General features: G+C 35.6%; 1 protein-coding gene and 1 long non-coding RNA gene across 2 annotated transcripts; one reads left to right on the forward strand and one right to left on the reverse strand.

Annotated features, from left to right (window-relative positions):
• Window positions 1-1,383: 1,383 nt before the first annotated feature.
• On the reverse strand, window positions 1,384-8,087 carry LOC128242193 (proteasome subunit beta type-5-like). Its single transcript, XM_052959267.1, has 7 exons — window positions 7,924-8,087; window positions 5,958-6,102; window positions 5,496-5,607; window positions 4,784-4,883; window positions 4,199-4,228; window positions 2,910-3,114; window positions 1,384-2,271 (listed from the first exon to the last, which is right to left on the reverse strand). Exons 1-7 carry the CDS (start codon window positions 8,065-8,067, stop codon window positions 2,171-2,173), a joined length of 837 nt encoding a protein of 278 aa, XP_052815227.1. The 5' UTR covers window positions 8,068-8,087; the 3' UTR covers window positions 1,384-2,170.
• Window positions 8,088-8,134: 47 nt separating this feature from the next.
• LOC128242194 (uncharacterized) lies at window positions 8,135-9,353 on the forward strand. The gene is made up of 2 exons (XR_008262557.1): window positions 8,135-8,269; window positions 8,720-9,353. It is a non-coding gene; the product is annotated as an uncharacterized LOC128242194 (long non-coding RNA).
• Window positions 9,354-11,066: the final 1,713 nt, after the last annotated feature.

Genomic DNA, 11,066 nt, shown 5'->3' on the forward strand with positions numbered 1-11,066 from the left:
AACTTCGCCAATAGTTTTTAGCCAATTGTAAATCTGCGAGTACTTTGCCTCTGATCCAGCAGTCAAAACATTGCAATTACCGTATCCATTTATAAATGGTAATCCCCTTATCCAATATTTGGGTCTATCAGCCAATTATCAAATCATAGCCAGTAGGCTGAGCTATTGCACGTCAACCAACCAGAAGTTACATAGAGAAGACCCTGATCAAATGATAAGTTTGTTGAAATGCAATAGAAAAAAAAAAATTATGGCTTGATAAGATTGACATCATATAGAAGTGAATGCATTACCAAATCAAACGCCAAATATTTTCACATGAAATATATGCATTTGTTATCTATGACAATGCAATACACAGACTAATGCCTATCAATTTGGCTTAAAAAATATTTGTCTAGTAATGTCCATTGGGGATTGGTGAAATGAATGAGTATTGTGAATATTTGATCTTTAAATCCCTTTTTACGATTTGAGTTATGGAGTAGATATATAAATGGTTATCTGACCTTTGAGACCACTTATGTGACCTTGAGTTATGTTGCCATAGCGCTTTGCATGTAAGCTTTGGGCAACATTTACGATACAAATAGATTTTCAACTTTGTGGGAAATTGGCCCAATTCAAAGTTGACTGAAAAGTATGATTTTTTTTAATACACCAAAAATATGAAAACAAGTTAAAAATGGTCAAAATTGTATGTGCACGTTAAAGAATAGCATACATCGATGAAGTGTTTAAAAATATTGTCAAAAATAGGCAAGCTAAAATTGTTCAAATTGAAACTTTGTTGCTTTGCTCCAATTCGGTTTATACTAATTTAATTTAGCTCGATTGAGACGAAAGCTGATAGCTTATAAGATGCTTGAGTCCGTTTCCTGGGCAGAAACCAGTACTGTGTCCTTTTTGAGAGGCCATGAGAAAGTACCCCTAGTGGGGATCGAACCCACAACCTCTTGGATGACAGGCGGACACCTGTACCACTAGACCACTCTCACCCCTTTGCTCCAATTCATGGGATAAAGCCAGAAAGTACCAAGTGACATTAAACCCCATGTTTTGTTAGGTTATGAAGTTGACCATCATTCCTTTGAAGTCTCATGAATTCAGGTCTAAGAGCTACATGCGACACAAGATTTTCAGACCATATTTTACCAAGTCAGGGGCCATTTCTTTGGTCAGACCAAGTAAAATGACACACAATTTGCAGGTGCAGAACTGCCAAACAATCCTATGAAATTTCATGAGTTAAGGTGCCATGCAATATTTTTAAAGCTACCTTGTTGCAATAAAAATTATAGCCCTTAGATATAATAAATTAGAATAAACTAAACATTTGGTTTCATATCAACATTATCACTCATGTAAGGATTCAAAACAACGAGAAGTTCATGTTTTTATTGACAAAAACATAAATAACATTTTCATTCAATTCCAATTTCACTCTCAGCTTAAGATTGAAAGTTGCACTTCCATATTACTGTTGTTGGCAGATTCATATATATTTATCTGATGACAGAATATTAAAAGCACTTAATTGCTTTACTTTTGAAGAAGAGCAAAAATTAATTCAATGATAGTTATGTTTTGTTATCTCGAATTATTGATGCTCCATAAAGTCTGATCACAGTCGCACCAATTATTTTTTCTTCTTAAAGCTGCAGATTGATCAATTTGACAACTATATTTTTTTGTCTCTGAATGAGCCAATTTTTACACAAATGTTTCGCCGTGATTAACGCTTTAAGGCAAAAATGACTTTTTCGGCAATTTACCAAATATTGAGATTTGTTCTTTTGTGAGTTATCTATTATTTCTGAATTTAAACCATTGATGCCCAAATCAGCCGATTCTGAGACTTAAAATAAGAAGTGTCAAAACTGACAATCTGTGAGCGTTAATCTTTAAAGACATTCCCCCCAAATAATTTTTTCTCAACAAATTAATGCACTCTTTCTGGTAGCCTTTCGAAGGACATCATCAATGACGAATAACAGAAATGATGAAAACGATGGTGAGAGTCTATGTCTGTATATAAATATCACATCTTCATGGAGAAAATGAATAGATTCAGTACATTTTTTTTTAAGATGGTCATTTCTATTCTTGAAGATGACGAAATCACATGAGTACAGTTAGCACAAAACAAGGTTTAAACTTTCACATGGTTCTATTTCTTTCTGGCGGCTTTTTCCTCCTGGAACTTGTAATGCAGCTCGGCTGTGTCTGTGCGAGATATAAACTCCCAACCAGTCTCCTTCATGTGGTATACTGAAATAACATTTTATGAGAGTGATGATAATCTGGGAAATATTCAAATGTGTTTAAACATATAAGAATTGAAAGTCAATTGTAACTTAATATAATAGGCTTATTAGTACTGCATTTTTTATCTTGGAGGTTGTATTTTACTCCATTGGATTTTTTTAGATTCCAATTTCACAAGGGATAAGCCAAGTGAAGTCAGAATCTGAAAAAAATCACTAGAGTCAATATGTTATTTCAGATCAAAATGCAGCACCGTAAAAGACTGGGTATTAGACGCACTTTTTCCCCACAGATTTTGATGTAAAAAAATAGCTGCGTCTAATAACCAGTAACAAGCATTTGAACTTTTTTCTGAGGTCGATTTCAGGCCGAGTGTTTGTTAAGTCTAATGTAGAAAGGGAAGTTACTCGCGTCATATCGATCGAGTGTATACGGGTTAAAACAGCAGTTTAAGATCGGGATACGGTATATCGTAAGATATCAGCAGACTGAAATACAGCCATATTGCACTTAAGAGGAGCTTCAATGATCAAAAGATATTTTCCTTATATGAAACAATAACTTCCCATTTACTTTTTCAAAAAAGATAAAATGTACAATCAATTAAGTGAACCAAATTCTACAATTTCAATCAAACTTACGGTTGACAACGCCACCACTGTATGCATCCCTGAATGTAGCATGGTAGATTGCCCGCTGTCCGAGATCCAGTGCCTCTTGGACTCCCAGGTCCCAGCGATATCCTGAGTCTAGAACACCGTAAGCGTACACGGAACCGGAGCCGACAGAGAACAGGTTATTTGTGAGACGTTCGCCATCGCTGTCAACATAATACAATCCTGGCCCCTGAATTTTTGAAAGAAAGAATTCATTAAGGAAGGTACAAAATATTTTGCCTCAATACAGATGATTTGGAATTATATTAACTTTATTTAAGTGACCGCACATGTATCTCAAAATGAGGGTGAGAGTTGTCTACATTTTTCAGTGACCATATCCATCTCTTCACTCAAGAGGCCATGCAGAGGTTTTGAGCAAGAAATTGGGAAGAAGCCTTTTTATTTGAGAAATTTCGGCCATTTGAATCATGACTTTAAAAAGAGTTGAAACAAACTGAAAGCGAACCTTGTTCATCCTCTTGTATTTTTAATACGGTCTTTGAGTGGAGATAAATTCAGAACAAAAATTGTTTGGGAAATTTCATATCGTAAATTTTGGACATTTTGTAATGTCTGCCCTTAAGTTAAAGGATGTTAAAAGTTCCTTCCATGGATTTGAGGTTGATTCTCTTGGTGTCTGACTCAAAATGGACACCAGATTTCTACCAGGAATACTTGTGAGTTATTCACTTCAGCATATAACAATAATGGTTATTAAATATAATTTCCAAATCCAAATGTGGCAATTTGATAATACTTGTGTAATGGAACATAATATTCTTTTTAAGTTTCTTTAACTTATTTATTAGAATTCTATAGCATGTTAGTCTCCAGACAAAATAAGAATCGAGTTACTTAAATGAAAAGTGTAGTGCATCATACAGACTTCCCGAAAGATGCCAGTCCACCAGATATGAGTAATAATAATGACGGATAAATTTGGTCTGGGTTTGGAAACTCTTTCTTAAAAGACGATCTAGATAACCGGTATATTTTGGCATTACTCAATGACGAAATGATAAAATGCAATTTCATCAACAGAACACTTTTTTAATCTCTACATGCCTTTCTGGTTTTAAGTCGAGTCTAAACTGTCCTTAGACCCCTCCCCTTTCACAACAGTTTCAGTACAATGTATACCTGACTAACTCAGACATGTTTCTTGTACATGTTTGAACAATCTTCCAACTTGCATGTCTGGCCAACTGGCAGATTTTTTTTCAAATTTCAGGAAGTCTGCTCTTAGTATTATCCTGAAACATTTAACTTACTTTTTTGTCCCAGCCAGCAATCATTGTTCCCTGAAAACACAACAATGATATTGATATTTATGTGTCATGAGATATTTCATATGTAATGAGACCTAACAATCAAATGAAGAACAAAATATTATTCAATACTTCGCAAATTCAATCTTTTGTATACAGTAAAAAAAACAGGGCCCAGTTTCAGCAAAAAAAGTCAGTTATTATTACTAGTAATTCCCCAAGTCTGTTTACAATACAATAATCAGGGATGCCAACACACATTTGTAAAAAATAGAGGAAACCAATACAAAATAGGAGTATGTCCATCACACTATATACAAATAGCGATTTTCTGGGTAGATTTTAATTTTAAAGTTTTGTGAGCAAAACAGAGGAAATCAGTTGAAAAGAGGAATATTGGCATCCATGAATAATAGAGTTATAGGCATTGCTGTTCATGTTCATATTGTCTCTTGTAACATGTATACCAAGTTTCATTTACATATCTTGAAAAAGTTTTTGTTTTGGCCAATGATTTTAAATATCACCAATGCCAGCACCAACTTTTTTCTTTCAAACAAACTGACAAGCAAAAAAGAAGAAACTCACCATGGACAAGCCCATTCCCTTATAGTTGTAGACCATGTTAGCCAGGAGTTTCGAGGCTGCAGCCACAGATATCCTCTCCTTGTTTCGTAACTCATAGATTCTGGAAAGTAAAGAAAAACTAATCATGCTTTGTTTAAGTTGTTAAAAAAAGAAAACTGCAGTAGAAACAAGAGTGGGTCTAAAACTTTGAGTGTACTAATCCTGCACTATTTAGTAAGGACTTTTTCCCAGTGAAGATAGTCAGTTATACTTATCTCCATCAGTACATTATATCCCTTACATAAACTTCCCACATCAAGACCAGGATATCTTACTGTACCTGCACTCCAAGTAAAAACAGTCAGCGGTCGCTCTAGCCATTGTGCCCAGTAGATCTATCACAACATTCTTATATCAAATTATGCATAGACTTCTCATCATGACCCGTGAATGTTACCATACCTGCTGTCTGCACTATTTACTGAGGATTATCTCCCAGTAGAACAGTCAGAGACCCCTCCAGCCATTTTGCCCAGCAGATATATCACATTATTCATAACTCTGATTTCCTATCTAACCATAGTACCTGCACTGTTTAGCTAGGACTTACTCCCAGTAAGAACAGTCAGCAGTCCATCTGGCCATTATACCGAGTAGACCTTTCAATTATTTACTTCATTCATAATTCTAATTTCCCATAACTTTCCATCATGACCTGACTATGTCACCCTACCTGCACTGTTTAGCGAGGACTCTCTCCCAGTAAGAACAATCAGCTGCTCCTCCAGCCATTGTGCCCAGAAGGTATGGATTGATCTCTATGACTTTCTTTACTGTCTGGGATGCTAAAATAATACAGCAAAACTTGTGTGAATTCTATGAACTCTTTAAGAAACTGCGTTACAATATGGTTTTGATTATTTTCTCTCTTATTTTCATGACTTGTTCTCTCAAAACTTTAATTTCAATGACTATCAGCACTTTGAATTCAAATAATAAACAATATTAAATTTACTTTAGGTTCATATTAATAGGCAACAATAAAATTTTAAATGGTAGAACTATTGATTTATAAATATTTTAACATAACTCATAAAGCAAATAACAAATCAGTCAGAAGGAAATCTTAGTGCCATAAACTATTTAAGAACTGAGATAACATGTTTTTAAACACGGCATTTTTTTTATAAATTACCAATGTAAGGTCCAGCCGTGGCCCTTGAGTCAACAGCCACCACAACACCATGTTGAAACTTGAAGGCCAGGGTTGTTGTACCATGGTCAAAGTGTATCTTCACCTTACTGTCGGATTGTTGAAAGTGTTGGAGATTCTCAACTGGCTGGAAATAGAATATATCAATTGATTGAGGACTAGTTAATCCAACCTTGATTTAACTTAAAGTGAATTCACAACGGCTCTTCGAGGCTAGATATCATCTGATCCAGCATACACTGATCTGCTTTACTCACAAGTCTACGGGAATCAGTCATGAGGTTAGAATTAAGGTTAGATTTTTTTAACTAACTGGCTCACATCTTGCGTAAAGCTTGAGAGTGCATGCCGGGTGCGGTCGCGACAATCCTGTTTGAATGCAAAAAAAATCCTTCCAACAACTGTGAGTAAGTAAATAAAAAATAATTGTAGTGTTGTTATCGAAACTTGCGAAAATTAGATTATTATTTCAATTGATTTGCTTGTTGAGCTATTGCATCTTAGAGATAGTTTATTTCTTCATGCCAGGTATGCAGTTAACTTATTGAGAAAATCTTCAAGATCTGAACTCATATCCGTACTAGTCCATATAAACAGCCGCTTCAGAGTCTTTGATAATTTTTGTGTTGGCGACTCTTCGCGTCCATAACCCACTTGTTGTTTTCCTAGCCAAGATCCCAGCGCTAAGTATATTTAGCGCAAAGATAACTTCACCTGTTCCGGTTAAACTCCACTAACAAAATGCGCATTTGAAATCAGGTAGTCATCCTCAGTTAAGGGCATCAATTTTTGATAAAAATGTGAACACATATAAATAAGGTTTTTTAAAAGCTTTAATAAAACAAATACATTTATTTATATATACAAATCAGGAAAACAGTCGAAAAAAAATCAACCTTATGAATAATGTATCAAGAATATTGATGTCCCAACAGGGGAGGTCACTGCGTAGGATAAATATACTAATAGTGGCTAACCCAATATGGCAGTGAAAAGTTGACAGAACCCAATCAGCGTCAGTTTATCATGGAAAACTTAAGTTATAAATAAAAGGTATTAACCAGTATATCATTTATGTGTCCCTTTTATGTTTACTTTTAACAATTCAGTGTTGTTGTAATATAATAGTCTAATATTTTATTTTACACTGGTATAAATAAATCGACTTGTGGCGTTATAGGGAACACAATAAATATCCAAATGTTAAAAAACGTTCCCTTAACGCGCATTATTGTGGCTAATATCCGTACATACTCTCAATCCAAAATATGCAAATCTTCATAACTTGCAATTGATTTGAATTGTATGAAGTATTTAAATTACTAATATATATGTAAAAATAAACAGACAAAAGTGAATTATTTGTTTATTTTGTGCATCAAAGAGTACTGGAACACTTTTTTATAATTATCTGACAAAGAGATCAATCTAGGGACCCAAGTGCTCGATTTGAGTCATGACAAAAAGGCCCGGTACCAGAAATGCACAATCCATAATAGCCTAGTCCAGAAAGGCTCTCTTTGAAATGAAAGAAATTACCTATATTGTGTTCGAGTGGGTTGGACTTTAATAGGATAAGGGTTGTGTGTCTTAAATGAGATGATAATAAATTATTAAAATCCATTATTATTGTTTATGTTTTTTCCTTGATATATCAAGGCTGGTTTCGTTATGGAGAAGAAGTGTGATCAAGATACATTTTTAGAAAGAGTGGTTCGTAGATCGCCTGGCGAAAACTGAAGCACAACTCAAGAGGTGAAAGCGAAAAGGTTCTATCTGCTTCTTTATTTATTCTTTACTAAAAACCTTTTTGCATTTACCCCCTCGAATTACAAGATAACTGTAAAATTACCAATTTCTACCTGGACCGGCTTTCCCCACCCACCAATAGAACCGCAGTGATTTGCAGTTTGTTAATGTCGACCTGAATAGAAAACTAAAAACTTACGTCGTAGTTGTATGGCATAGAAAACTGATTCGACCCTACTTGTGCATCTCTAATTAGTTCGTTAGGGTTTGGATTTCTGTTGAAAGAAAAAAGACCGGGTCGAATCGACTGATCGTTGAATCCGCAAACTTCAGCTAGCGCCATCTTTTCTGTAACGAAATGAATAAACTCATCGTTTTGATTGGTTTAAAAAATGCTGGGATTAAATCAAGCTGCCGGTAGCCAATATACCCAAAATGGTTCCCGGTTGAAAGTTGTAAACAAGGCGGAACAATGAAAGAAATAATTGTTCCAATTGTGTCTTTTTTGGCCTCATTTTTCTTAGTTATTCTATTCATTGCCTTAGGTAAGTGCCGATTATTTATTTGTTCAATGTTTTCCTGTCATAGTATGTGGATCTCCTCTTTAAGGCAAATTTTAAAGTTAGGATTGCTCACCCCACAGGCACTTCGTCACATTTCAGTCCAAATACCACGCATAGATTACCTACCTTTTAAATTACAGTACATTCATTATAACGTTATTTATTTGTTTGTTCATTTAACGCCATTTACATTAATGTAAATTATGGCTTGAATGAACAAACAAATAAATAACATTAGAATTAATGTACACTTAACGATGTACAATACAGTATATGTTTTAAAAGGACATCTAGACTTTATGTAAGTTTATAAATATATACTATGAATAATGTTAATGTTAATCCTCTTAACTCTTGATGCAGTGATCTCCCTTTATAAATATCAGATAGCCATCCATATGTTTGAATTTATTTGTTCTTTACTTTTTCCAGGATGGTATGTGATATGGACACTTTTCCTAAAGAAGTTCAAATTTGTGCGAGAACTTTTGGGAACCAATGACTCTGAAACGGATGTGACTTCAGATCGAGCACGCAAAAGTCGGGGGAAAGTGCGGAGAGATTGAGCGTTACATATGACATTGTTATAATGTTGTTATTTTATACTGAGGTGAATGGTTATATTTATGAGCTGTTTATGAAATGAAAGTTCATTATTTGTGTTCAATTTCTTTGTCACTGTAATCAGGGACACCTTTCTGAATGTGTGCTGAATATAGGCAGTTTGCCAGGTTCTGCAATGCGAGTGTTCTTTTCATAACATAATGCTACAAGGTTGGTTTTTTTATCACTTATCATGCATTTATTGTGTTGATTATATCAGTAAACCTGATATTTAACTTTGTGTTGTTCATAAGGATGTAAACGTATCTGTTTTCTTAGTATGTAATGTTCACTCAGTATTATATGGAAAGTTAATTTATGCTGGGTGTATGGTTTTTTTTTGTATTTTGTACCGGTATACATGATTTTTTTCTGATGGAAATTTGAGTATATACTGTATCTTAGCAAAATGTCTTTTGCAATTGTATTAAAAATGTGTTTTGTGATAAAATAATAATCACGATGTTGATATTTCTTCATTGTTGTCATTTAAACATGTTGAAGTATGCATTTTTCCCATAATGTAATCTCAACCATGTCTTGCACGAGTTTGACGTCAGTGGAATACCTGCAAGACTGGTAGCTTCAAGGTGTTTTGAACACAGTAATGAGTTTACAACAGCCCGTAAGCACAGGAATTTGTCTCAGTGTTTGGTCTTAAAAGATATATCAATTTATCAAATTCATTTTGAAATGAAATACTGACAAAAATAACACAATTCCGACAAAAACCTTGTATAATACTATCCTAAAGCCTTCTTTAACAATTTTATTAGTGACCAGGTTTTGTTCAAATTCGTTATTTTTGTCAGTATTTGGTTAAAAATGACTTGGATATATAATTTCAGACTAAACACTGAGTCAAATATCTGTGCCCCTACAAGGCCGTGTGCGGCATTATGTGCACACCACTTTTCCGACATTAAATCGAAAACATTCTTAACCAATCAAGTTGTCCTCAGCCTCGGCTTGGTAATTTCAACTTATCACCATAATACTAACTAAGGTTAACTGACAAATCTTAGATGTGGGTTTGTTGACAGATCTTATCAGCCTACATGTGGGTGTACTGACAAATCTTAGTTGCCTACATGTGGGTTTGTTGACAGATCTTAGCAGCCTACATGTGGGTTTGCTGACAGATTTTAGCAGCCTACATGTGGGTGTACTGACAAATCTTAGCTGCCTATCTGTGGGTTTGCTGACAGATCTTAGCTGCCTACATGTGGGTGTACTGCCAAATCTAATCTGCCTATCTGTGGGTTTGCTGACAGATCTTAGCTGCCTACATGTGGGTTTGCTCACAGATCTTAGCTGCCTACATGTGGGTTTGCTGACAAATCTTAGCTGCCTACATGTGGGTTTGCTGACAGATCTTAGCTGCCTACATGTGGGTTTGCTGACAGATCTTAGCTGCCTACATGTGGGTTTGCTGACAAATCTTAGCTGCCTACATGTGGGTTTGCTGACAGATCTTAGCTGCCTACATGTGGGTTTGCTGACAGATCTTAGCTGCATACATGTGGGTTTGCTGACATATCTTAGCTGCATACATCTGGGTTTGTTGACAGATATCAGTTGCCTTCATGTGGGTTTGCTAATAGGTCTTAGCTGCCTACATGTGGGTTTGCTGACAAATCTTAGCTATCTAAATGTGGGTTTGTTGACAGATCTTAGCTGCCTACATGTGGGTTTGTTGACAGATCTTAGCTGCCTACATGTGGGTTTGCTGACAGATCTTAGCTGCCTACATGTGGGTTTGCTTGCAGGTCTTAGCTGCCTACATGTGGGTTTGTTGACAGATCTTAGCTGCCTACATGTGGGTTTGCTGGCAGATTTTAGCTGCCTACATGTTGGTTTGCTAGCAGATCTTAGCTGCCTACATGTGGGTTTGTTGACAGATCTTAGCTGCCTACATGTGGGTTTGCTGACAGATCTTAGCTGCCTACATGTGGGTTTGTTGACAGATCTTAGCTGCCTACATGTTGGTTTGCTGGCAGATCTTAGCTGCCTACATGTGGGTTTGTTGACAGATCTTAGCTGCCTACATGTGGGTTTGCTGGCAGATCTTAGCTGCCTACATGTGGGTTTGCTGACAGATCTTAGCTGCCTACATGTGGGTTTGCTGACAGATCTTAGCTGCCTACATGTGGGTTTGCTGACAGATTTTAGCTGC

This window comes from Mya arenaria, chromosome 8 (genome assembly GCF_026914265.1).
Source record: "Mya arenaria isolate MELC-2E11 chromosome 8, ASM2691426v1".
Lineage (NCBI taxonomy): Eukaryota > Metazoa > Mollusca > Bivalvia > Myida > Myidae > Mya > Mya arenaria.

What these genes read in the sequence shown, in the direction of transcription:
- LOC128242193 (XM_052959267.1), bottom strand. Translation starts at nt 8,067, where the DNA reads ATGGCGCTAGCTGAAGTTTGCGGATTCAACGATCAGTCGATTCGACCC. An exon ending in CTATGCCATACAACTACGAC is followed by an intron (nt 6,103 to 7,923) that starts GTAAGTTTTTAG and finishes TTCTATTTCCAG; the next exon opens with CCAGTTGAGAATCTCCAACA. An exon ending in AGGGAATGGGCTTGTCCATG is followed by an intron (nt 4,229 to 4,783) that starts GTGAGTTTCTTC and finishes TTGTGTTTTCAG; the next exon opens with GGAACAATGATTGCTGGCTG.